We start from the raw sequence: 27801 nt of genomic DNA, 5'->3' as shown, positions 1-27801 counted from the left end.
CATGCCCAGTGGACTAAAGCCCCTGGTGCACTCTCCCAGCCTGCCTTCTCTGAGTTAAGCATGATCCTAAATGTGTTTCCTGTGTTATTCTACTTTTTTTTTTTTGAGACGGAGTTTCACTCTTGTTACCCAGGCTGCAGTGCAATGGCGAGATCTTGGCTCACCACAACCTCCGCCTCCCTGGTTCAAGCAATTCTCCTGCCTCAGCCTCCCGAGTAGCTGGGACTACAGGCACGCGCCACCATGCCCAGCTAATTTTTGTATTTTTTTTTTTTTTAGTAGAGACGGGGTTTTACCTTGTTGACCAGGATGGTCTTGATCTCTTAACCTCATGATCCACCTGCTTCGGTCTCCCAAAGTGCTGGGATTATAGGTGTGAGCCACTGCACCCGCCCCCCGGCCTTTTTTTTTTTTTTTAAAGAAAAATCTTTCTGCCAATGGCAATAATGGCTCCGTGTGGCCAAGGTGAGACTACTTAAGAATCTAGAGAAAGAGCTTCAGTCTGATGTCGGTTTTATTGAGTAAAGGAAAAGGGAATTGAGCCGCATGATACAGAGGTTCCAGTTGCTTAGAGTGCACAGACACTCTTCCCATCTGTGTGATGGGAACTGCACCAGCACAGGGGACACTGCTGTGAGGAGGAGGTTCCCACATCTACGCACACGAGCAGCTCCTGGTCAGTCCCAAGAGGCAAGGGCAGAGGGCGCAGCAGCTCTCACAAAGCTACTTTACAAATAAACTCTGTGCCTTCCTCAGGAGTCACTTAAACAACATTTTTTTAAAAAAGATCTGAACAGAAAATAGGGCAAAGGGCCATGTGGGCACGTCATGAGGCACATGGAATGTCCTGGTCTGTGGAATCGTGGAGGGTGACAGAAGCAGCATGATTAGGCATTGTATGACGAGGATGACACACTGCCACCGTGGCCTGTCCAGTTGGTGTGGATAAACTGCCCTGGTTTGGCCAAGAGTTCATAGGTGTGGGCCCCAAAGTAATCCCGCTGAGCCTAGGAAACAGAGAGTAGGTTGGTCAGGATAGTCTGAGGCGCATGCCCCTCAGGGCCAGCCAGGTTAACCCCTGCCCTGCAGGCTTACCTGGATGAGGTTGGCTGGAAGCATCTCATGTCTGTACCCGTCATAGAAGGAGAGGGCAGTGGTAAAACAGGGCATGGGAATGCCAGCCTGGACCCCAGTGCTGACTGCCCGCCGCCAGGAGTCCTGGGCACAAAATGCAAGGCCAGAGATTAGTGATTTACCCTTGGCAACACTGATAGATTTTCATTCACATCAATGTGGGTAAATGAAAAACTGATCGTTAGGCCCGGCACGGTGGCTCAAGCCTGTAATCCTAGCACTTTAGGAGGCCGAGGTGGGCAGATCACAAGGTCAGGAGTTCGAGACCAGCCTGGCCAACATGGTAAAACCCCATCTCTACTAAAAATACAAAAACAAATTAGCTGGGCGTGGTGGCACATGCCTGTAGTCCCAGCTACTCAGGAGGTTGAGGCAGGAGAATTACTTGAACCTGGGAGGCGGAGGTTGCAGTGAGCCAAGATCACACCACTGCACTCCAGCCTGAGCAACAGAGGGAGACTCCGTCTCAGACAAAAAACAGAGAGAAAAACTGATGGCCCCCAGGAGGTAGAGTACCGATGGCGCAGGCTCTAGGCTACATACCTGGCAGTTTTCAACAGCTGACTTAAAAAAGTCGTCCAGTAGGAGGTTCTGGAGTTCTGGGTTTCGATCAAATGCATCCTTTATCTTTCCTAGGAATACACTGAAATAATCGAGGGGGAAGAAAGCAATGAATTTTAACTCTAACAGGAAAGTAAGTTGGAAGATGATGTATACTCTGGCAAAGTACAAAGTTCTATTTCTCATCTCTTCAAGCTAGCTGTTAAGTGCAGCGTGCTGCCAGCACTCATTTAATTTTACATAAACATGCTTTTTGAGGCTGAAGCAAATCTGACAGATATTCAGTGTGAAAATAAAACTTAAAAACTATTCTTGGAGTCATTTCTAAAGAGAACTAACATTAGAATCATCTGAATCATCTATTTCAGAAAAATAAGATTCATCAAATGAATCTTCAGCTAACATGAGAACGACGTAATGTCACGCGTAGGAATGTTACATTTTCTATGATTTGACATTTTCAATGAAAATAAAGAGCAAAAGTCCCAAGAGGCACTTTCAAAGGTGTAGAGTGGACAATCTAGTTAGAGCAACAGAGCTATGGGGAAGAAGGGTGCCAGATCATCTAAACCCATCTTGTTGCCAGTGTCCAGTTATGGGGCTAACTGCCCAGCCCTGGAAACTGCTCAAGCTAAGTGTCCTAAGCTTGCACTTCACAGCAGCGTGAGTCGTTCCCAGGCTGCCTCTCACTCACCTTCTGATGATGCAGCCCCCTCTCCACATCAGGGCGATGCCACCATAATTGAGGGTCCAGCCAAATTCGGTGGCTGCCTGCCTTAGCAGCATAAAGCCTTGAGCATAAGAGATGATCTTGGAAGCGTAGAGGGCCTGAAGAGTGACACAGAGACCTATGAGGATTACGATTAGGAGAGGGACCGCCTCATGTCTACCAGTCTTACTCTCATCAGCAGTGGAGATCCCAGAAGGGACAAGATTCTAGGAAAAGGCTGTGTAAGTCAAGATCCAAGTGAAGGCTGAACTTCATTCCACCTGCCATTTGTGGTCTCACGTGTTCTCCCACAACAACCCCCACCCCCACTGCCTGCCATGGGACCAACAAAGACCACTGTCAGGGATGTCTCCCACCTTCCGAATGTCCTCCAGGAATGATTTCTTATCACCATCAAACTGGAACTTTTGGGGACCCTTCAGCTTTTTGCTAGCTTGAATTCTCTCATCCTTCAGAGATGATAAGCACCGAGCAAAGACAGCTTCTCCTACATGGGAGTAGCGGGAAGAGGAAATAGATTACCAGAGTTCACACAGCAACCAGGAGAAAGACAGAGCAGGAAAGTCTGTTTATACAAAGGGGTGAAAGTTCCAACCTTAGGCCACAAAAGTTAACATGGGTCAGAAAGAGCTTTTATAAGAAGGTCTAAGTTAATTTGGTAACTAAAACTCCAAGACAATCTTCCAATATAAACACGAGAATTCAGCCACAAAGATTAACATGAAATTCAAAGGGGAGTTTTGACGGAAAATGAAGAGGTAAAAACCACTGTTACGGCTGGGCAAGGTGGCTAACACCTGTAATCCCAGTACTTGGGGAGGCTGAGGTGGGAGGATCACTTGAGCCCAGGGTTTCAAGGCTATAGTGAGCCATGATCACACCACTGCTCTCCAGCCTGGGCAACAGAGTAAGACCTTTTCTCTAAAAATAGTAAAATAAGGCCGGGCGCGGTGGCTCAAGCCTGTAATCCCAGCACTTTGGGAGGCCGAGGCGGGTGGATCACGAGGTCAAGAGATCGAGACCATCTTGGTCAACATGGTGAAACCCCGTCTCTACTAAAAATACAAAAACATTAGCTGGGTATGGTGGCGCGTGCCTGTGATCCCAGCTACTGAGGAGGTTGAGGCAGGAGAATTGCCTGAACCCAGGAGGCGGAGGTTGCGGTGAGCCGAGATCGCGCCATTGCACTCCAGCCTGGGTAACAAGAGTGAAACTCCGTCTCAAAAAAAAAAAAAAAAAAAAGGTAAAATAAAATAAAAACCACTGTTATGTAGAATTACTCAGTGTTGGTCCACAAGTACAATTTAAAATTCAATTTAGAGAACTTTAATTTTTTTTTGAAGATATTACATTGAGAGGTCACAGACACTCACCTCTCAAAAAAATGTTAAGGTTTTTAATATTTTACGGTTTTCAGTATATCCATGCTCTTCAAAGTTTCACATTTTACTTCATTTGAATTAAATAATTTTAATGTATTTTAATATTAATACATTTAGTATTTTCAAAAAGTAACTCTTATAAAAGACTACTTGCTCAACTGACAATTTACATACTTAGAATAAAGGACTCTGTTTGTTTTGAGGCAGGGTGTCACTCTGTAGTCCAGGCTGGAGTGCAGTGGTGCAATCTCAGCTCACTGCAACCTCTGGCTCCTGGGTTCAAGCAATTCTCCTGCCTCAGCTTCCCACGTAGCTGGGATTACAGGCACTCGCCACCATGCCTGGCTAATTTTTGTATTTTTAGTAGAGATGCACTTTCACCATATTGGTCAGGCTGGTCTTGAACTCTTAACCTTGTGATCCACTCACCTTGGCCTCCCAAAGTGCTGGGATTAATAAATGGCTCCTTAGCCATTTTTTCCCCCCCACAGACAAAATGAAGTAAAATCTCAGGGAACTAGCAGAGGACTTTATTTATAAGGAAAGAGGAGGAGCTATAGCTTGAGATTACTAACCCTACTTGAAAAACACGAAAGCAGCTGCCTTTCTCCTGGCCCAAATGCACACACAGGATGACTTGGCATTTCTAGAAGGAAGCTTTGTAAGATGACTAGTGCAACAGGCAATGAGGCAAACCCTTCCTGTTACATGGGGAGAGGGCAGCTGGAAGACTTCCCCATTAGTTCACAAATAATGAGGGCTCCCAGCCAGAGTGTGGGCCCAGCTGTCCTAGGGGAAGGAGTGTATGGATCCACAGGAGCAGAATAGGATTCTGAGATCCTAATACTTTCACATACACTTGAGTCTTGTGATGAATAAACTGATCCTAGCTATTGGCCCCTCCCTGCTAACCTATGTTACAGCTCAGATCTGCTAAAAGCAGCCAACTTCCTTCTATATAGCACCAGACTGTAAAAACCACCGACTTCCCTCCTTAACTCTGCCTTACGCCACACACAACAGGGCGAGGCACAATGAACAGGGAGGTCAAAAGCAGGGAGGAGTCTAGGGAGAGAATGGCAACCTGTATCTAGAGGAGCAAATGGGAAAATACTGTTTTTTTATTTTTTGTTTATTTTTGAGATAGAATCTCACTCTGTCACCCAGGCTGGAAAACAGTGGCACGATCTTGGCTCACTGCAACCTCCACCTCTCCGGGTCAAGTGATTTTCCTGCCTCAGCCTCCCAAGTAGCTGGGATTACAGGCGTCCACCACCACACCTGGCTAATTTTTGTATTTTTAGTAGAGATGCGGTTTCTCCATGTTGGCCAGGCTGGTCTTGAACTCCTGATCTCAGGTGATCCACCCGCCTCAGTCTCCCAAAGTGTTGGGATTACAGGCGTGAGCCACAGTGCCCAGCCCTGTTATTCATGAACTTTTCTTTTCCATGTTATTCATGAAAAACTTCACTCAAGTTACCTGCCCCCAAAATAAGATCTTAGATCATTGACTACAATTAAATCACTAATGCTAAAATATTCCAAAGATAAACTGAATAGGAAGGACAGTTCCTTCTGAATTTACCTCACAGTCTGTATGAATGACATAAGAACTACAAAGAAGAGAATCAAAAGCAGCATCAGCCTCTCTCACGCTGTCAGGTCAGGTTCTTCACAGAAAGAGCAAAGGCACTCTGAAAGCTCAAGAGGACTGAAGAGATTCTCTAAAGACCAGTCTGTATCCGTCCTCCAGGCATCAAGATCAGAATAGTGGAAGAAAGGGCTCAAGCGGAAAGGGTAACATTACCAATGAGGGTGACGGGTACACCATACTCCAGGGCGGAGATGGCGGTCCACTTCCCCGTGCCCTTCTGCCCCGCACTGTCCCTGATCTTTGGCAGCAGATGTTTGCCATCAGCATCTTGGAACTTGAGAATATTGGCAGTGATTTCGATCAGGAATGAGTCTAGCTCTGTCTTGTTCCAATCTTCAAAGGCCTACGTGCAGAACACAGGAGAGAACCAAGTTAGAGGAACCAGCGCTGTGAAAGGAAGCTCCCTGGTCCAATGTCCATGCTGACCAATGCTCACAGTTGCCAGCAGGCTCTGCTCGCATCTGCCTGGGGACTTCTGCTCCTACTGGGGGAGTTTTATGCTAACCCAGCATTAGTTGTGTTTGATCTGAACCTGGTTATGCAGAAATTCTGGCCACCAGAAGTGTTCTCTCCTCAGAGCCAAGGGCTCCTCACTTCACTGAGATCTCTGTGCACCGCTGCCTTCCCAGAAGTCTGCAATCACCCCATCTCATCCCAGTTTACTCTTCTTTCTCACAGTCACCACTAACTAGTTTTATACTGTTTATTTACTATTGTCTGTCTTCTCAGCTCCAGGAGGGTGGGGACTTTGTTTTCTTCACTGTTATATATATATATATCCCCAGCATTTAAATCCTGCCTGGCATATAGTAAAGCATTCATGTGTGTTTGCTGAGTGAACACATTAAATATTATATACACCAATTAAAAATGAACACAAAGAGAAAAGCACTATTTCTGTGAAAGAAAACTAAGGTAATGTTTTAGAAAGAACAATAAAAGCTGGCCAGTGCAACAAATAATAGTCGAAATAAGTGAGGATGACATGAATAAAAAATTAGGAGAAAAACAACAAAAAATTTGGAAAGCTTCTATACTACATGCCTTGCTAGTGTCTGTAGATCACATCCCATCTGAAGTAACTGAAACTAGAAATTCTAGGTGGTTTAAGACACGAATAAAACACACATCAGCAAACCATACTTAACAAGCAGGGCTTGGCCCTACAAAAAATGACGGCTGAATGAAGGTCCTTTCCTATGTTTTAAATCTATGTTTACCTCAGGATAAAGATATATTCAGCTGAAGTATTTAGGGAAAACAAGAGTAGGATACCTGTAGTTTACTTTGAATGTATCCAAAAAATAAGATGAAATTGATGGGGGATGGACAGGCATTGATAAAGCAAGTACAAGAACCTGTGTACGGGAGAAAGGAGGCGGTGTGTATCCGGGTGTTCACTGTAAAACTCTCAACTGTGCTGCGTGCTTGAGTGTTTTCATAATAAAATGGTGGGGGAATACTTCAGCTTCCCTACTTGGACCAACTTTTTGGATTAACTATCAAAAAGCCAATTCCAACTTGATCAGAAATGAAAGCTTCCGCAGCATCTGCCATGTGGGATGATTGTGGGAGTAAATGAGACAGGTATGTGAAGTGACGCAGTGTCTGACCCCAGGTAAGGTATACTGAATGGTGGTGATGATAACCACCCAGACTCTGCGGGGACATTCTGCTTAGTGACTAACTAGCATAATGTACAGCCGTATTACTGAGTTTCCCTTAAATCAGGTCACCAGAATGGCCAAGGGGATAGGAATGAAGAAAAATTCAGTGTCAGTGGTCAAGTGCGCACTTCCTGCAGTGTGGACACAGCGGCAGTGCTTGGGCCTGACCTGCGCCATCTCATCCTGCGCCATGCCTAGCACGTCTTTCATCAGGTGGTACGCCTCGCAGATCAGCTGCATGTCCCCATACTCTATCCCGTTGTGCACCATCTTCACGAAGTGGCCTGCTCCCTCTTCCCCCACCTGTCAGGACGACAAGCACCAAGAGGCCCTCAGAGAGGCAGGCAACACACCAGAGAAGTCCACATCAGCTTTGACGCTGAACGTCCCTGGCAAGGCTACCTCTCCACACAAAAAATAACAAGTATCAAACAAATACAGTATTTTTGATACAAGAATCATATAACAATTCAACACAAGCTTCAGTCCAGTACAATATTATTTAACACTAATTCCAGACTCATTTTTCTAAAGGTTTCTTGAAGTCCCTGAATTCACTCTAAATACCTATGGTCGTTTAGCCTGTATTTTCTACTCTTCCCCATCATTCAAAACAACTCCCTGCCTTCCCAGCCCCCACCCACAAGAAAAAAGTCCTTTTTCCCAAAGTTACTATTTTTCTAGCATCTAGAATTAAAATATATTGGCTAATTAAATCACTTTTTTGGGTAAAAAAATATGAATGTATTGCAGTTGTTCCTAATAGCTACTAAGTAAAATAACCCCGGATCCAAGGTCTTAACTTTGTAAACCCAGAAACCTGTCCCTTCAAAGTCCCATCATTGACAAGATCTTTATTTATAAGCTGGCAAGATGTATAAAATCAGAATACCTGTTTATGAATGTAGAATGAAAAACTTAACTATGGATCTTCATGGTTACAAATGTTAGTCTGCTCAATATATTCTGTCCCTATAGACAGTAACTGGGAAGCCAGATTATCTAAAAATTATTTAATTGTCAAGGAACTGGAACAAAAGGAGTGACAAGAGCCAAACAGTTCATGGCATCAGGCTCTTAGCCATCTACACCTAGCTCCATTACAGGGACACACCTGCCCAGGAGGCCCAGTGTTTGGATGACCTGGGCAGTCTCTCTCCTGGCAGTTACCACTTGGATAATAGGACTGACGCTTCCATTAGGGCAAATTGCCCATGTTTCTTTTTTTTTTTTTTTTTTTTTTGAGACGGAGTCTTACTCTGTTGCCAGGCTGGAGTGCAGTGGAGCAATCTCAGCTTACTGCAAACTTCGCCTCCTTGGCTCAAGTGATTCTCCTTCCTCAGCCTCCTGAGTAGCTGGGACTACAGGTATGTGCCACCAGCCCAGCTAATTTTTGTATTTTTTAGTAGAGATGGGGTTTCACCATATTGGCCAGGATAGTCTCAATCTCTTGATCTTATGATCGGCTTGCCTCGGCCTCCCAGAGTGCTGGGATTACAGGCGTGAGTCACCACACCAGGACTTTTTTTCCCCCGGAGACAGTTTCACTCTTGTACAGGCTGGAGTGCAAGGGCGTGATCTTGGCTCACTGCAACCTCCACCTCCCAGGTTCAAGCAGCTCTCCTGCCTCAGCTTCCCGAGTAGCTGGGATTACCAGGGCCTGCCACCATGCCCAGCTAATTTTTTGTATTTTTAGTAGACAAGGTTTCACCATGTTGGCCAGGCTGGTCTCAAACCCTGACCTTAGGCGATCCACCTGCCTCAGCCTCCCAAAGTGCTAGGATTACAGGTGTGAGCCATGTGCCTTTTTTTTTTTTTTTTTTTTTTAAAAGAAACAGGGTCTTACTCTGTTACCCAGGCTGGAGTACAGTGGTGTGATCATGGCTCACTGCAGCCTTGGACTCCTGGGCTCAAGGGATCCTCCTAAAATGCTGGGATCACAGCATGGGCTGTTGCACCCAGCCTCTTTTACTGTAGTAATCCACTGTCAGGGAACATAATTCCCTTTCCAGTCCTTCATACTAATGAGAAGATTACTCAGCCCTTTACGTCAGTCCCAGCACCAGCCTTTTTCTACCCTAAGCAGATTCTGACTGAGCTCAGTGGCTGACCGCTGGTGAAAAGGTAAGGACAGGTGAGCTGCTGTAGCCAAAGCCACCAAGCACTGGCTGACCTAGGAAGGAGGGCTTCCCTGATTCCTCACTGGCCTTGAGTCCTTATTTCAACCTCCCCGTTGATCTCATATAAAATAAAATTGAATAATAAAATTAGCATTAATATTGCTGATATAAAATTAAAAGGAATCAGGAGCTAAAGGGAGCTTGGAGATCATCTAGTCCAACCCATCTTACAAGTAAGGAAACTAAGTCCACAAAGGGATGTGGCTTGCCTGATGTCACAGTTAAGTTAATGGACAGCCAGAATTAGTACTCGGGTCTCCCAAGCCTAGCGTTTATCTACAATATAAGATAAAGTTTACTGGCCGGGCGCGGTGGCTCAAGCCTGTAATCCCAGCACTTTGGGAGGCCGAGGCGGGTGGATCACGAGGTCAAGAGATCGAGACCATCCTGGTCAATATGGTGAAACCCCGTCTCTACTAAAAATACAAAAAAAAAAATTGGCTGGGCATGGTGGCGCGTGCCTGTAATCCCAGCTACCCAGGAGGCTGAGGCAGGAGAATTGCCTGAACCCAGGAGACGGAGGTTGCGGTGAGCCGAGATCGCGCCATTGCACTCCAGCCTGGGTAACAAGAGCGAAAACTCCGTCTCAAAAAAAAAAAAAAAAAGATAAAAGTTTACTTTAACAGCAACACGAGGTCGGGCATGGTGGCTCACGCCGGTAATCCCAGCACTTTGAGAGGCCAAGGCAGGCATATGACGTGAGAGTCCAAGAGTTTGAGACCAGCTTGGGTGACATGGTCAAACTCTGTCTCTACAAAAAATACAAAAATTAGCTAGGTGTGGTGGCATGCACCTGCAGTCCCAGCTACTCAGGAGGCTGAGGCAGGAGGATCACTTGAGCCTGGGAGGCGGATGTTGCAGTAAGCTGAGATCACATCACTGTACTACAGCCTGGGCAATAGAAAAAAAAAAAAAAAAACACCCACAAAATAGAACTGGGGAAGTAGCTCTGAACTAGCCTAGCCCTCCTTCTCATTCAGTGAGGGTGCAAGTCAGCAGGTTGCTTTGTTCAAGCACAGAATGCCTGAATCCCATGCTACAGGAACGGGAATTTTCCACATTCATGGCCAGAACAGTTGACACAGCAATAGGACATTCGATCCTCTTCCTTTCATCCAGACAAGCAAACCCCGCTTTTGATTCTGACATGCTTTCCTTTGGCCATCAAATAATATGGCTCAAAAAAGTCTTACTTCACTTCATCCTGTTCCTTTTTAAGGAATCCATCTTTTAGATGAATTACAGAAGGCTGCTTTTAATATCAACCTCAAGGCTACGAACGGTCAGTTAAGATACAAATATATGAAGAGCAGGCATGCATTCTAGGCGTTGGCTATGCTAGTGATCAAAGACTGAGACGTTTATGTCACCAAGCTAACCAACAGGAGACCACAGTGGCCTTTCTCTGCACACTTCATCACTTAGACATGCCCAAGTTGCCAGCTGGCTTTAAAGAGTCGCCCAGAACTTACCCAGTCACAGCAGGGTTCTCCAGTTCCTACTTTTGCAGCGATGCCTTGGAAGATGGTCTTGATGTGGGGCCTATGGAAACAGTGCGGATCAGCTAATGAGAAGAGACAGGCTGAGAGCCCAATTACATACCCAGAGGCACCAAGCCTCATCTTTTTGAGACAGGGTCTCATTTTGTCACCCAGGCTGGAGTGCAGTGGTGTGCTCTCAGCTCACTGCAGCCTCCTCAACCTCCCAGGTTCAAGTGATTCTCCTGCCTCAGCCCCCTAAGTAGCTGAGACTACAGGTCTGTGATACCATGCCTAGCTCATTTTTTTGGATTTTTGTAGAGAAAGGGTTTTACCATGTTGCCCAGATTGGTCTTGAACTCCTGAGCTCAAGTAATCCACCCACCGTGGCTACCCAAAGTGCTGGGATTAAAGGCATAAGCCACCACCGCATCGAGCCTACCTTTTTCTTTCTAATGGGAGTGGAAGTGCCCACAAAAAGATAATGAATGTGCTATAAGTTCTCAAGGTAAACTTCAGACCCTTGACTGAAACAGGTCCCCTCCTCTAGATCCTGGTGGGCCCTCAAAGCAGAGACTGGACTACTGGACTGAGACTACAGACAGAAAGGCTGAGCGGGAGCATCATCAAAGAAATGTCTTCTTAGAGACAGGATCTCGCTCTATTGCCCAGGCTGGAGTGCAGTGGCGCAATCATGGTTCCCTGCAGTCTCAAGCTCCTGGACTCAGGTGATCCTCCTGCCTCAGCCTTCTAGGTAGGTGGGGCTACAGGTGTGTGCCACACACCCAGCTAATTAAAAAAAAAAATTTTTTTTTTGAGACAGTCTCGCTGTTGCCCAGGCTGGAGTGCAATGGCACGATCTTGGCTCACTGCAATTTCTGCTTCCCAGGTTCAAGCAATTCTCCTGCCACAGACTCCTGGAATAGCTGGGATTACAGGCACGCACCACCACACCCGGTTAATTTTTGTATTTTTAGTAGAAACCTGGTTTTACCATGTTAGTCAGGCTGGTCTAGAACTCCTGACCTTGTGATCCACCCACCTCAGCCTTCCAAAGTGCTGGGATTACCAGTGTGAGCCACTGTGCCCTGCCAAAAAATTTTTGTAGAGACAGGGTCTTGCTATGTTACCCAGGCTGGTGTTGAGCTCCTTCCTGGCCTCAAGCAATTCTCACACCTCAGCTTCCCAAAGTGCTGGTACTACAGGCATGAGCCACCAGGCCCGGCTAACTTTTTTGTTATTGCTGCAGAGATGGGGTCTCCCTGTGTGGACATGGCTGATCTTGAATTCCTGGGCTATAGCACTCCTCCCACCTCAGCCTCTTGAGTCACGGAGATTACAGGCATGAGCCACCGCACCTGGCTCAGAAATTTCTATTGCAGCAGCAGCAGAAGGTATGATTGGAAACAGTAAGCAATACAAAAGTTCCTTTAGAGACCCTCTTTTAATTTTTTTTTCTTTATTTCTCCTTATAATGGCTTTTAACAAGTGAAGAGACCTTTTGTTTCTCTGAATGTGTGTTGCCAGGCACAGAACAGTTCTGGAGATTTGGGTGAAGAACCAGGCCGCGTTTTTGAGAGCTATGTTACCATTCAGAGAAAGGCCGCTGTTCACTCCTTCCACAACTCAGCACGGAGATGAGGCTTTCCCTCACTCTTCTCTCTACTGGCCAGTCAGGCCTTCCTCACAAAAAGTTTTTGGTACAGACACAAAATCTTCACTCCGAATGTCAAATATTTTTATGTGCACTGTGTGCTGTCTGCCTTTCTAACTACCCACTGTGCAGGTGCTCCCAGATAAGTATTTTCAAACCTTTTTTTTTTTAAGAAACGAAACAAGGTCTCAGCCGGGCACAGTGGCTCACACCTGTAATCCAAGCACTTTGGGAGGCCGAGGCAGGCAGGTCACAAGGTCAGGAGTTCGAGACCAGCCTGGCCAACATGGTGAAACCCTGTCTCTACTAAAAATACAAAAATTAGCCAGGCATGGTGGTGGATGCCTGTAATCCCAGCTACTCCAGAAGCTGAGGCAGGAGAATCGCTTGAACCTGGGAGGCAGAGCTTGCAGTGAGCAGAGATCGCACCACTGCATTCCAGCCTGGGCAACAAAGTGAGACTCTGGTTCAAAAAAAAAACAAGGTCTTGCTATGTTGTCCAGGCCAGCCTTGAATTCCTGGGCTCAAGCAGTTCTCTCACCTGTCTCCTGAGTAGCTAGGACTACAGGAACAAGCCACTGCACATGCAGCTGTTTAAACTTTTGAAAAGCAGGAAGGCCTCTCTACTTCTGTGTTTTATTAATAACACACTGAAGAGAATCCCCAGACTCATTCACCAGAAAGGTAATTTAAAGAATCATGTATGTATTTTTTAATTGAGTCAGAGTCTTGCTCTGCCACCCATGATGGAGTATAGTGGTACAGCTCACTGCAACCTCTGCCTCCCGGGTTCAAGCAAATCTCGTGCCTCAGCCTCCCATGTAGCTGGGATTACATGTGCTCCCTACCACTCCCAGCTCATTTTTGTATTTTTAGTACAGACAGGGTTTCATCATGTTGGCCAGGCTGGTCTCGAACTCCTGACCTCAAGTGATCCTCTCATCTCAGCCTCCCAAAGTGCTGAGATTACAGGCATGAGCCACCATGCCCAACCTTTTCAAAATAAGCCCCTCACCTTTCGGGGTTCTGTTTGATCACTCCTGTACTTTACTCCCTATTAGAATTCTAGACAATTCAAGAATCAAACTCATTCAGAAAAGAATGTTATCTCTCCATGTTCCCCTAAAAGGATACTTCCCTTCCCCTGGCTCCTTCTTTCTCTTCTGCTCCGTTTCCCTACTTTCTTCTGACTGGCTTGCTCTTTCCCTGCAGTCTCAGCAGCGGTGTTGCCCCTCAGTCTAACTTACATGTAGTCCATCACTTCCGTCTTTCTGCTGTGATTCTCCACCCCACTCACCTGCCCCCGTTCAGATCTCAGACATCCCTCATTTCACACCATCCAAGCACCTCCTCTTCTACGGCCAACATTCCTCCTATACAGAACAGTGAACAGGGCCAAGCTTGTTTTTGTCCAAGTCAAATAAAAATGTTCCATGGCTGGGCGTCGTGACTCATGCATGTAATCTCAGCATTTTGAGAGGCCGCGGTGGGCAGATCACGAGGTCAGGAGATAGAGATCAAGATCATCCTGGCCAACATGGTGAAACCCCATCTCTACTAAAATACAAAAAATTAGCCGGGTGCGGTGGCATGCGCCTGTAGTCTCAGCTACTTGGGAGGCTGAGGCAGGGGAATCACTTGAACCCAAGAGGCAGAGACTGCAGTGAGCCAAGGTCATGTCACTGTACTCCAGCCTGGTCACAGAGTGAGATGCCATCTTAAAAAAGAAAAAATGTTCCACCTAATTCCCAGGCCATTCCCAAGCCCAGCCAGATTTTCCCATTATCCACAATTTTATATATACATATAAAAAATATAAATTGGCTGGGTGCGGTGGCTCACGCCTGTAATCCCAGCACTTGGGAGGCCAAGGCAGGCAGTTCACAAGATCAGGAGTTCAAGACCAGCCTGACTAACATGGTGAAGCCCTGTCTCTACTAAAAATACAAAAATTGGCCGGGTGTGGTGGCTCAAGCCTGTAATCCCAGCACTTTGGGAGGCCGAGGCAGGTGGATCACGAGGTCAAGAGATCGAGACCATCCTGGTCAATACGGTGAAACCCTGTCTCTACTAAATATACAAAACATTAGCTGGGCATGGTGGCGCGTGCCTGTAATCCCAGCTACTCAGGAAGCTGAGGCAGGAGAATTGCCTGAACCCAGGAGGCGGAGGTTGCAGTGAGCCGAGATCGCGCCATTGCACTCCAGCCTGGGTAACAAGAGCGAAACTCCGTCCCAAAAAAAAAAAAAAAAAAAAAAAAAAACAAAAAAAAAAATTAGCTGGGCATGGTGGCACACACCTGTAATCCCAGCTACTCAGGAGGCTGAGGCAGGAGAATTGCTTGAACCTGGGAGGAAGAGGTAGCAGTGAGCAGGGATGGTGTCATTGCACTCCACCCTGGGTGACAGAGTGAGACTCTGTCTCCAAAAAAAAAAAAAAGAGGCCAGGCAAGGTGGCTCATGCCTGTAATTCCAACATTTTGGGAGGGAGGCAGGTGGATCACAAGGTCATGAGATCGAGACCATCCTGGCCAACATGGTGAAATCCCATTTTTGTAAAAATACAAAAATTAGCCAGGCATGGTGGCACGCGCCTGTGGTCCCAGCTACGTAGGAGGCTGAAGTGGAAGAATCGCTTGAACTCAGGAGGTGGAGGTTGCAGTGAGCCAAGATTATGCCACTGCACTCCAGCCTGGCAACAGAGCAAGACTCTGTCTCAAAAACAAAACAAAGCAAAACAAAAAAAAGTAAAAGTTACTTTGGGCTACATTATCAACTAAAGGAGGCAGACCTTATTCCTACATCCAGACATTGCAGAGAACATCATCTGAGCTGCTTCCTTAAAGCCTATTTAGAGGCGGGGCACAGTGGCTCACACCTGTAATCCCAGCACTATGAGAGGCCAAGGCGGGCAGATCACCTAAGATCAGGAGTTTAAAACCACCCTGAGCAACATGGTAAAACCTAATCTCTACTAAAATGCAAAAATTAGCCAGGCATGGTTGCGGGCGCCTGTAATCCCAGCTACCTAGGAGGCTGAGGCACAAGAATCACTTGAGCCCAAGAGGCAGAGGTTTCAGTGAGCCAAGATCTTGCCACTGCACTCCAGCCTGGGCCATGCGGGAGAACCCTATTTAGAACATCAGGTATCAGTCTTGATAGAAATAACAGAAGAAAAAAGGCAAAAGAGGTCTGTACACATATGTTATGTCAAAGCAACAAAACATCTAGATAAAAGAAACTGCCAGCATCTCCCAGCTGTCACCCTCAGGGCGCCAGAGTGGAGATGAGGGTGGCAGAACTGCTCCTGGCTTATTCATTCTCAAAGCCCAGCTCCCTTGTACAGAGATGAGCACAGTGTTAACGGTACTCACCATGCTTCTTTGTTGCCTCCTGGCATGAGTGATGGGCCATACCGGGCCCCTTCCTCTCCTCCACTGACTCCACTCCCCACAAATAAAATTCCCTTGGCCTTGAGGTCTCGGCACCGTCTCTGAAGGACAGAAAAATAAATTCATTATGTTTCCATGTTTCATTATGCTCCCCAAAAAATGTTTCTCCTTATAAATGAGAGGAAGTATAAGATAGGTAGGGAGAGCCTCCATTTGACAGGAAATGACCCAAGGATCTAGGAATAATGGATTACTCAGGAAAGTTCATCCCCTATGTGTAGGAGTTAAAAAACAAAACAACTATGGACATTCAAGATACCTACCTCTTCCCCAAAGTGAAATAATTAAGCCAAACACACATTGCCATTTTACTAGAAAAGACATTAAATAATAAGACTCAATTAAGAGTTGGTTTAATACAATTTACTGCCATTCAGCACTTTAGAGCACACAGGACGTCCCCCAGCATTTGATACCTTAGAGCACTGGTTCTAAGGCAGTTATACGTTGACATATCATGGATTAGTTGGAAGGAGAAGGGGAGGTGTTAAACATAAACTCTCGGCCTGCTGTAGCTGAGTAGTCATTCTCTTTGAGTTATATGCATGACTGAGAATGTCACCCACCAAGTGTGTCTTAGCAGAAAGAAAGGCTAAGAACTATTATATCAGTAGCAATCTCAAGAAAATCAGTACCACAGGGCAGTTCACCCTACTGTCACACATTCAGTGCTGACACTTTTTTTAGAATGTTCTCAAAACCTGGAAGAATCTAGACTGAAGAACACTTACTGTGGTGTCCCTATATTCAGAATTTCCTCCATCAATGATGATGTCACCAGTGTCCAACAATGGTACCTGTAACCAGACACTGGCATTAAGATGGACCAAAACGAAACATTCCTTGGCAAATTAAAACAAACAAGAACTTATTCCAAATAAACATAGCCTAAAAAGAGTCTCATTCTGTTGCCCAGCTTGCAATACAGTAGTGTGAACATGACTCGCTGCAACCTTCAACTCCCTGAACCACAACGTCTAGCCAATTTTTAAAAACTTTTTTGTAGGCCGGGCGCGGTGGCTCAAGCCTATAATCCCAGCACTTTGGGAGGCCGAGGTGGGTGGATCACGAGGTCAAGAGATCAAGACCATCCTGGTCAACATGGTGAAACCCCGTCTTTGCTAAAAATACAAAAAATTAGCTGGGCATGGTGGTGTGTGCCTGTAATCCCAGCTACTCAGGAGGCTGAGGCAGGAGAATTGCCTGAACCCAGGAGGCGGAGGTTGCGGTGAGCCGAGATCGCGCCATTGCACTCCAGCCTGGGTAACATGAGTCAAACTCCGTCTCATAAAAAAAACACACACAAAAAAAAAAACCAAAACTTTTTTGTAGAGACTAGGCACAGTGGCTCACACCTGTAATCTCAACACTTTAGGAGGCTAAGGTGGGCGGATCACAAGGTCAGGAGTTTGAGACCAGCCCAACATGGTAAAACCTCATCTCTACTAAATTTAGAAAAATTAGCCGGGTTTGGTGGCCTGCACCTATAATCCCAGCTACTCAGGAGGCTGAGGCAGGAGAACTGTACCCAGGAGGCAAAGGCTGCAGTGAGCTGAGATCGAGCCACTGCACTCCAGCCTGGGAGATAGAGTGAGATTCTGCCTTAAAAAAAAAAAAATTTTTTTGTAGAGATGGAGTCTCACCATGTTGCCCACACTAATCTCATTGCCCAGGCTAGACTCAAACTCCTGGGCTCAAAAGATCCTCCTGGCTGGGCAGGAGGGCAACGCACCTAGTCTATTTAACCTTTAATAACCCTCTCTGTGATTAGAGTTGGACTCTATTTAAAAGTTTAGGGCTTACCAGGGTCAGTGGCTCACACCTGTAATCCATCCCAACACTTTGGGAGGCTGAGGCAGGTGGATCGCTTGAGCCCACAAGTTTCAGACCAGCCTGAACAGCATAGCAAGACCCCATTTCTATTTTTAAGTAAGCAAATAAACACTGACTATAACATCTGTGCCTAGAAGAGAATAAGGCTTCGGTAAGTCAATATCAAATGGTTTAGTGTATGAATGATTTTTTGACCACAGTTTGGAGATCAGGAAGAGAAAGAGCCTTGAACATGGTGTGCCCAGAGCACACCAACCAGGCTCGGCTTTGTTATTTATTACTGAATCTTCCCCCTACAAGCCTCCAGTTAACATTACTTAGTATCTTCCTATATTGAGGAATCATCCACCATTTTTCAGTTTTCTCTGAAACTGATCACGGGCAGCTCGCCATACAAAAAAATTACCATGTCCTTTTTTTTTTTTAAAATCACAATGTTCTTCCTTTCTAGGTCATCTGTCTGAAAAACAGTGGCATGCTGGTTACAAATCCTTCTCCCTGTGGAAACAACCCCACTGTTGACACCAGTCCTCTAATAAGGGATGCTCAGCCTCCCCTGAGCTATCACTGCACTTTGTGCAACGAAACATTTCTTCTAAATGGGTAGCGCCTGGCTTCTTCAGAGCAGTTACTGTACAATTATTTGGGGGTATATTAATACATTATTTCTAATGGTTCCCCTACTTTTTTTTTTTTTTTTTTTTTTTTTGAGACGGAGTTTCGCTCGTTACCCAGGCTGGAGTGCAATGGCGCCATCTCGGCTCACCGCAACCTCCGCCTCCTGGGTTCAGGCAATTCTCCTGCCTCAGCCTCCTGAGTAGCTGGGACTACAGGCACGCGCCACCATGCCCAGCTAATTTTTTGTAGTTTTAGTAGAGACGGGGTTTCACCATGTTGACCAGGATGGTCTCGATCTCTTGACCTTGTGATCCACCCGCCTCGGCCTCCCAAAGTGCTGGGATTACAGGCTTGAGCCACTGCGCCCGGCCTCCCCTACTTTTTTCTTCCAAAAAAGGTATCTTGCTAAAGCCAACAAACTGTTTGGTACAAAAAGCATCCAGCTCCCTAAGATTCCCTAAGGGGAGCTCTTGTTTTTATTTTTATTTTTTTGAGGCAGAGTGTCACTGTTGCCAGGCTGGTGGGCAGTGGCACAATCTCAGCTCACTGTAACCTCTGCATCCCAGGTTCAAGCAATTCTGCTGTCGCAGCCTCCCAAGTAGCTGGGATTAAGGTGTGCGCCACCACGCCCAGCTAATTTTTGTATTTTTAGTAGAGACAGGGTTTCGCCATGTTGGCCAGGCAGGTCTCGAACTCCTGACCTCAGGTGATCCACCCACCTTGGCGTCCCAAAGGGCTGAGATTATAGGTGCGAGCAACCGCACCCAGCCCCTAAGGAGATCTCTTGTGATTTATATTAAATTATACAACTACTTCAGAATTGTTGCTTTACAGGAATACTGAGAAAAATGAAATCTATTTCTGAATTCAGACACCAGGATTTATTAGTGAACAGTGATAAACACTCATAAACATTACACAATCAACACTGTCAGATTATTTTGAAAATCAAAGACAGAGAACCCTGTAAAAGCACTAGTTAGTGAAATATATTTTTTAATTTAATTTTTTTCGAGACAGAGTCTTGTTCTGTCACCCATGCTGGAACGCAGTGGTGTGACCTCGGCTCACTGCAACCTCTGCCTCAGCCTCCCGAGTAGCTGGGATTACAGGTGCCCACTAATACGCCCAGCTAATTTTTGTATTTTTAGTAGAGACAGGGTTTCACCATCTTGGCCAGGCTGGTCTTACACTACTGACCTCATGATCCACCTGCCTACCCCAAAGTGCTGGGATTATAGATGTGAGCCACCATGCCCGGCATTTTTTTTTTTTTTCCTTTCAGACAGGGTCTTGCTCTGTCTCCCAGGCACCTGGAGTACAGTGGTGAGATCTTGGATCACTGTGGTCTCAAGTGATCTTCCTACTTCAGCCTCACAAGTAGCTGGGACCACAAGCTTGCACCACCATACCCAGCCAATTTTTTTAATTTTATGTAGGCACAGGGTTTCACCATGTTGCCCAGGCTGGTCTCAAACTCCTGGGCTCAAGCAATCCATCTGCACCAGCCTTTCAAAATGCTGGGATTACAGAACTGAGCCACTGTGCCCTAATGAATTTTTACTGAAATGTCTGTTAGTATCCTCAGAATTACTATCACCAAAGGACACAGTTACTTCATAAGTGCCACTCGAGTTAACCAACACTGCAACAGTTAAGCAATCATTTTGTCAGAACTTAGCAGAAATTGAAAAAAAAAAAAAAATGGAGTTAAAAGAAGTAGAACTAAGGGAAGGAACCAAAAACAGCTGTTATCATGGCAGCAGATGAGGGCAGAGCTGGCCTCACCAATTTTTCGATGAAATCATCAACCGCTTGCCCAGCCTTCACCAGGAGGATGATCCGCCGGGGCTTCCTCAGCTTGGAGACCATCTCCTTCAGGGAATGAGCACCCACAACTTTGGTTCCCTTTGCCTCATTGGCCAAGAAATCATCAACTTTGGAGACGGTCCTATTAAAAGCACAGACCTAGGAGGACAAAAGGCCTGAGTAGGAGATCCAGGACACTGAAGACTTTCAGACTGTGGCCCAAATAACAATGACACTTCCACTGGGCCCAAGTTCTGGGGAAGGTCAGACCTGCCTTTGCCTTTCCCTCCCCCAGCTGTGGGAGGCTCACTGTAAAGTTATGTCACCTCACTAGGATGAAACGGCAGAGAACCGAGGCGAAGGTCAACTGCCCCTGGCATGTCAGGTGGAGTCCACAGGTAACCTGCTGGGACTCGGAATCAAATCCAGGAATCGGTCAGTTCCACAGGAGGCTCTGTCTGTTGTTACTGATCATCCTGACGCCTAAGCCACTTTAGCATTTAGAAGAAACATTTTCACTCTCCCCTGAACTTACCAGGCAATCAAGTTAGAGCTCTACACAGCCAGCAGGGGTTCTCCTTCCCCGCCCTTCGTCTCTACTTGACACTGATCCTTTTATGCGGGCTGTGAACCTCACTGACCCACAGGCACACTCCGCAGGACTAAGTTCCGGGTCGGCCCGCCCCGCCCACGCCTACAGGGTGCTTCTCCTTTCCGTACAAAAATGCCACGGGCAGCAACCGAGCGCGTTTGCAAAGCGCGGACAAGAGACCCGTGCGCTCCCAGACCCATTGCCGGCCTCGGCTAAGGCGCCAGGGAACCAGAGAGAAGACAATGCGCCCGCGCGGCTTACCACAAAGCCGTGGTCATTCATGTTCAAAATTAAGTTCTGGCCCATGACGGCCAATCCGATCAACGCGATGTCAGCTCTGGAGGAATGGAAACAGAACAAAGGAGTCAACGCCGCTCGACGCGCGGCAATCCAGCGGCCCGGCCCTCCCCCGTTCGGCCGTGACTGGGGTCTGCACTTTCCTCCGCGCCTCCCCGCGGACGCCGCCGAAGCCGGGCGCGCAAGCTGCAGAGCCTCTGCCGGGCAGGCGGCCCCCAGCTCCGCCCTCGCGCCCGACTCCGGCTGGCACGCTTCCCGCAGGTGTCCCCGCTGGGTCGGCAAGGCCTGGCCGCGCCTCCTCCCTGGCCCTCGAAGGGACCCGCCCCGCCCCGAGCCTGCGCGGCCGAAAGTGCAGGGGGTCGGGCCCGTGGGTAAGGCAGGGGCCCCAGGGCACCAGGTGGGCTCAGGCGACCCGCAGGGCGGAAGGCATCCAAAAGAACTAGGCAAATCCCGGTCCCCGGAGAGTTCCCCGCAGGCCGAGGTCGAGGCCGAGCCTGGCTGCCCAAGGCAAGTCACTCACTGGGCCATGGCGGCGGACAGAGCAGAAGAACCCAAGAGTGGCGAGGCGCGGAGGGCGAGCGAGGCAGAGACCCGCGGCGACTCACTACCGAGTCTGCGGCCGCTCACGCCCGGCTTTCCAGCACCGGCCAATCGAATGGAAGGGGCGGAGTTGCGAAGCCATACTATTGGCTCTCTCCGACGCCTGTTAGACCACCCGAGGCAAATGGGCACGCCCACTCCCGGGGGCCGGATCAGTAGAGCGCCGAGTCCTCGATTACATTGCCCGGGCCAGGCTCGGGCTCCCCACCTGCGCGGAGATTTCCAACACGCCTCGGTACGAAGCGGGAGCTCCGGGGCGCTGCGCCCTCGTCCCGGCTGCACCTTGGTCCTGCAGGCCTTCCGCCTGGCGCAGCCTGGCGCAGCCATAGCCATAGCAACCCACGCAGGACCGCGCTTTACAGTTTACCAGCACTCGGACGCCTCTGGAGCGAGCGTCCACCGCTCCTTCCTCGGGTCACTGCGGTACCCCGTGCGGGGTCCGCGCCGTGTCCCTGTGCTGCGGGGCAGGGGCCGGGTGGGCTCGTCAGCCCTGTGCGCGCTCGGAGTGGGGCCGGGGAAGGCTGAGCCTCAGGGCGACCCTGATTGGGGGCGGTGCAACCGCTCTCTGCGAGTGAAGAGACCCGGGCACCGCCAGCGCAGGCGGTGTTTGTACTGCTCGGAGTGTGATGGGGCCAGGACTTGAGTCTTTTGATCCAGGCCCGGAGATCACGGCATTGAACCCCTTCTCGCTTTGCAGAGGCCGTGTGACCCGCGAGATGCCCCAGGTTAAATGCAGAAGCAGGTATGAAAATCCAGCCGTCTTCGCCCTAAAGTGTAGTGAGCGGCCATCCAAAAAAAAAAGAAAGAAAGAAAGAAAATCCAGCCGTCTTAAGCCACACATTAAAGAGATTTGCAAAGTTGCCAAGCAGCGCTGGCTCATCTTACCGAGTCCCTTTGTGCAAGGAGGAAATTGTTGTTCAAAAGTTTCTGAGTTCTAGATTTTTTTTTTTTTTTTGAGACGGAGTCTCGCTCTGTCACCCAGGCTGGAGTGCAATGGCGCTTTGGCTCACTGCAACCTCCGCCTCCTGGGTTCAAGCGATTCTCCTGCCTCAGCCTCCCGAGTGGCTGGGATTACAGGCACACGCCACCACACCTGGCTAATTTTTGTATTTTTAGTAGAGATGGGGTTTCACCATGTTGGCCAGGATGGTCTCGATCTCCTGATCTTAGGTGATTCACCCGCCTCGGCTTCCCAAAGTGCTGGGATTACAGTGTGAGCCACGGCACCAGGCAGACGGGAACTTGTGTTTGGCATTTGGTACTCATCTACCTTTTGTGTGGAAAGGACTGAAAAGAGAGGCAGCAATCACAGTGGAAAACTAGCACCAAATCAAAACATTTCTCTTACTTTGTGAAACCATCTGGAGAAAGAGGTAGAACAGCAACTTTGCAGCTTCCTGCGACACTCCTGAGTGTTCCCATAGTTCACGCTCAGCTGTTATATACACGTCCGTGACTCGAGGTGTTTGCTATGGAAAAAATTTCCCATTTGACAATCACATACTCATGAGTTGGGTAATAATAGTATCTCTTATCTTCCTGATCCAAACCGGTATCATCCCAAGCATCTTATCCTCTTCACCACAGTTAATACCGATATACTACATTCCTTTGGGAATAGGGTGCCCCAGCACATCCTGTTACGAATACTTTCTTTTTTAACTTGAGACGGAATCTCACTCTGTTGCCCTAGGCTGGAGTGCAATGATGTGATCTTGGCTCACTGCAACCTCGGCCCCCCAGGTTCAAGCAATTCTCTTGCTTCAGCCTCTGGAGTAGCTGGGACTACAGACATGCACCACCACACCCGGCTAATTTTTGTATTTTTGGTAGAGACGGGGTTTCACCATGTAGGTAAGGATGGTCTCAAACTCCTGACCTCAGGTGATCCACCCGCCTCGGCTTCCCAAAGTGCTGGAATTACAGTGTGAGCCACCGTGCCCAGCTACAAATACTTTTCATTTTTCCGCAGCATCCAGTACAATGTCCAGAAATGTGGACCCAGCCTGAGCTTAAGTCCAAGGAGTTGGTCAATTAGACTAAGCCAGGGTGGAGAGACAGCCCTTTCTCTGTAGATCCCTAGCCCAGATAATACATTTTACCTTGAAAGATAAGCTCTGGGCCAGACACAGTGGCTCTAGCCTGTAATGCCAGCACTTTGGGAGGCTGAGGTGGGTGGATCACTTGAGGTGAGGAGTTCAAGACCAGCCTGGCCAACATGGTGAAACCATTTCTACTAAAAATACAAAAAATTAGCCGGGCGTGGTGGCAGACACCTGTAATCTCAGCTACTGGGGAGCCTGAGGCAGGAAAATCACTTGAACCCAGGAAAGTTTGCAATGAGCCAAGATCACAGCACTGCACTCTAGCCTGGGAAACAAGAGCAAAACCTCGGATCAAAAAAAAAAAAAAAAAAAAAAAAAAAGAAAGAAAAAGACAAGCTCTGCAGTGTCTTCTCCACACTACGCCCTCTTGTCCTAGTCCCACGGTATTCCAGAGACCCCGAACCATTTATTGGTTCCAGAACGAGGCCTAAGTAGCTGTTCTCCTTGCTCTTCACCTGGCTGAGTCCTGCCAGCTGCAGCCTCAGCTCACAGGCTTCCCCTACTTTCTCAGGCAGATTTAGGTGCCTCTTCCGTGTGCTCTTAGCACAGTGCTTGTCTCCATCTCACTCATTAGACCATCATGTATGAGAGGTCAGGGAATGGGTCTATCTTGTCCATTGTACTTCTATCACCTTCCGTAAGCCCTGCACGTGGCAGTTGACCACTAACTGTTGCCGTTGAATGACTAGTTTATACCAGTTTGCTTTTTTTTTTTTTCTGAGATGGAATCTTGCTCTGTCGCCCAGGCTGGAGTGCAGTGGCACAATATCGGCTGACTGCAACCTCCACCTCCCAGGTTCAAACTGTTCTCCTGCTTCAGCCTCCTGAGTAGTTGAGACTACACGCACACATTACCACACCCAGCTAATTTTTGTATTTTTAGTAGAGACAGGGCTTCATCATGTTGGCCAGGATGGTCTTGATCACCTGACTCTGTGATCTGCCCACCTTGGCCTCCCAAAGTGCTAGGATTACAGGTGTGAGCCACCACACCCGGTCTATACCAGTTTTTTTTTTTTTTTTTTTTTTATGCCAATTGGTCTGGAATAGTCCTACTTCACACTTGTGTTTTGTTTTTTTTTTTGAGATGAAGTCTCACTCTGTCACCCAGGCTGGAGTGTAGTGGTGTGATCCCGGCTCACTGCAACCTCCATTTCCCGGGTTCAAGTGATTCTCCTGCCTTGGCCTCCCAAGTAGCTGGGAGTACAAGTGCCCACCACCATGCCTGGCTAATTATTAAAAATATTTTTGTAGAGACAGGGTTTCACTATGTTGGCCAGGCTGGTTGGGAACTCCTGACCTCGTGATCTGCCCGCCTTGGCCTCCCAAAGTGCTTGGATTATTATAGTTGTGAGCCACTGCACGTGGCCCACACTTGTCTTTGTTTGTTTGTTTTGTTTTATTTTGTTTTGAGACGGAGTTTCACTCTTGTTACCCAGGCTGGAGTGCAGTGGCACAATCCCAGCTCACCGCAATCTCTGCCTCCTGGGTTCCAGCAATTCTCCTGCCTCAGCCTCCCAAGTAGCTGGGACTACAGGCACACGCCACCATGCCCAGCTAATTTTTTTGTATTTTTAGTAGACACGGGGTTTCACCATGTTGACCAGAATGGTCTTGATCTCTTGACCTCGTGATCCACCCGCCTGGGCCTCCCAAAGTGCTGGGATTATAGGCGTGAGCCACCGCGCCCGGCCCACTTGTCTTTTTTTTAAAGACACAGATCTCTCTCTATATCCCAGGCTGCAGTGCAGTGGTATGATCACAGCTCCCTGCATCCCTGAACTCCTGGGCTCAAGCGATCCTCCTACCTCAGTCCCCCTGAATAGCCAGGAACCAAGGTGCTTGCCATCACGCTGGCTATTTTATTTTTTTTGTCGGGGGGTGTGGTAGAGACAGGGGTTTACTGTCTTGCCCAAGCTGGTCTCAAGTCATCCTCCTACCTCAGCTTCCCAAGGTGTTTGGGATTATAGGCATGAGCCACTGCACCTGGCCCGCACCTGTCTTCTTGCTTGGCTATTAATTGCAATCTCTTTCATTCTCAGAATTGATCTGGTTTGGATGACAAATTATATTGGCAACCTACTTTGTTTTTAATTTTTTTAAAGACAGGGTCTTTGTTCTGTTGCTCAGGTTGGAGTGCACTGATCATAGCTCACTGCAGCCTTGAACTCCTGAGGTCGAGTAATCTAGCCTCAACTTCCTGAGTAGCTAGGACTACAGGCATGCACCACCACACCCGGCTGAGACATCCTACTTTAAAATATGTCAAACTGCACAGCACAATTCTTTTTTAAAAATACAGATTTAATGAGATAATTTACATGTCGTAGAATTGAAACATTGTAAGTATACATTTGGATGATTTTTAGTTAATGTACACTGTTGTGTAGCCATCACCATAATCCACTTTTAGGAAACTTCCCTCACCCCAAAAGGCTCCCTTGTGTCTATTTGTAGTCAGTCTCTGCTCTCACCCCCAGCCAACCTCTGATCTACTTGGCATAGTTCTGCCTTTTCCAGAAATGTCATAGAAATGGAACAGTATGTAATTTTTTTGGCCTGGCTTCTTTCACTTAGCATGATATTTCTGAGGCTCGTCCGTGTCGTTGTAGGTATGAGTATTTTGTTCCTTTTCATTGCTGACTGGTATTCCATTGTGCAATTATATCATAATTTACTTATCCATTTATTTGTTGATACACATTTGAATTGTTCGTAGTTTGGGAAATAAACAGATGTTTTGAATCAATGTACAAATTGTTTTCATTTCTTTTGGACATATACTTTGGAGTGGATTGCTGCGTTGTAAAGTAAGTTTAACTTTTAAGAAACTTCTGGCCAGATGTGGTGGCTCATACCTGTAATCCTAGCACTTCGGAAGGTTGAGACAGGTGGATCACTTGAGCCCAGGAGTTCAAGACCAGCCTGGGCAATATGGTGAAATCCCATCTCTACTAAAAGCACAAAAACTCAGGTGGGAGGATCACTTAAACCTGGGGAGGTCAAGGCTGCAGTGAGCCATAATCATGCCACTGCACTCTAGACTGGGTGACAGAGTGACACTCTGTCTCAAAAAAAAAAAAAAAAAGAAGAAAGAAAAACTTTCTTTTTGTTTTTTGAGATGGAATCTTGCTCTGTTGCCAGGTTGGAGTGCAGTGGCTCGATCTTGGCCTACTGCAACCTCCGCCTCCTGGATTCAAGCAACTCTCCTGCCTCAGCCTCCTGAGTAGCTGGTACTACAGGTGCATGCCCCCCCAGCCAATTTTTGCATTTTTAGTAGACACAGGGTTTCACCATGTTGGCCAGGATGGTCTCAATCACCTGAGTTTGTGATCTGCCTGCCCCGGCCTCCCAAGGTGCTGGGATTACAGGTGTGAGTCACCGCACCTGGGCACAACTCTAAACTATTTCTAAAGTGGCTGCATCACTTCATATTTCTACAATGTATGAGGGTTTGTTTCTCCACATCCCCCCAACACGTAGTATGGTCTGTCTTTACATCCAGCCTATTATGTAATACTGATAGCTCATTGTGGCTTTCATTTGTATCTCCCTAATGACTAATCATGATGAACATTTTTTTTCTTTTTTCTTTTTGAGATGGAGTCTTGCTCTGTTGCCAGGTTGGAGTGCAGTGGTGCAATCTTGGCTCATTGGGTTCAAGCGATTCTTCTGCCTCAGCCTCCCAAATAGCTGAGATTATAGGCGTGCACCACCACACCCCACTAATTTTTGTATTTTTAGTAGAGATGGGATTTCATCATGTTGGCCAGGATGGTCTTGATCTCCTGACCTTGTGATCCACCTGCCTTGGCCTCTCAAAGTGCTGGGATTATAGACCTGAGCCACTATGCCTGGCCCAATGATGAACATATGTCCAAGTGTTTATCAGCTATTCATATATTCTTTTTTTTTTTTTTTTGAGACAAAGTCTCACTCTTGTCTCCCAGGCTGGAGAGCAATGGTGTGATCTCTGCTCACTGAAATCTCCACCTCCTGGATTCACGTGATTCTCCTGCCTCAGCCTCCTGAGTAGCTGGGATTACAGGCACCCGC

The 27801-nt window shown here is 47.4% G+C and overlaps 1 protein-coding gene across 1 annotated transcript; it reads right to left on the bottom strand.

Annotated features, from left to right (window-relative positions):
• Nucleotides 1–496: 496 nt before the first annotated feature.
• On the bottom strand, nt 497–21854 carry PGD (phosphogluconate dehydrogenase). Its single transcript, XM_032300356.1, has 13 exons — nt 21561–21854; nt 21005–21080; nt 20131–20310; nt 16623–16688; nt 15814–15932; nt 10781–10850; nt 7297–7431; nt 5615–5804; nt 2782–2912; nt 2390–2523; nt 1678–1777; nt 1096–1218; nt 497–1007 (listed from the first exon to the last, which is right to left on the bottom strand). Exons 1-13 carry the CDS (start codon nt 21566–21568, stop codon nt 888–890), a joined length of 1452 nt encoding a protein of 483 aa, XP_032156247.1. The 5' UTR covers nt 21569–21854; the 3' UTR covers nt 497–887.
• Nucleotides 21855–27801: the final 5947 nt, after the last annotated feature.

This window comes from Sapajus apella, unplaced genomic scaffold, assembly GCF_009761245.1.
Source record: "Sapajus apella isolate SASKATOON/1434 unplaced genomic scaffold, GSC_monkey_1.0 scaffold43, whole genome shotgun sequence".
Classification (NCBI taxonomy): domain Eukaryota; kingdom Metazoa; phylum Chordata; class Mammalia; order Primates; family Cebidae; genus Sapajus; species Sapajus apella.
Note: the sequence above shows the minus strand (reverse complement) of the source record. Positions and strands in the feature narration are given on the sequence as shown.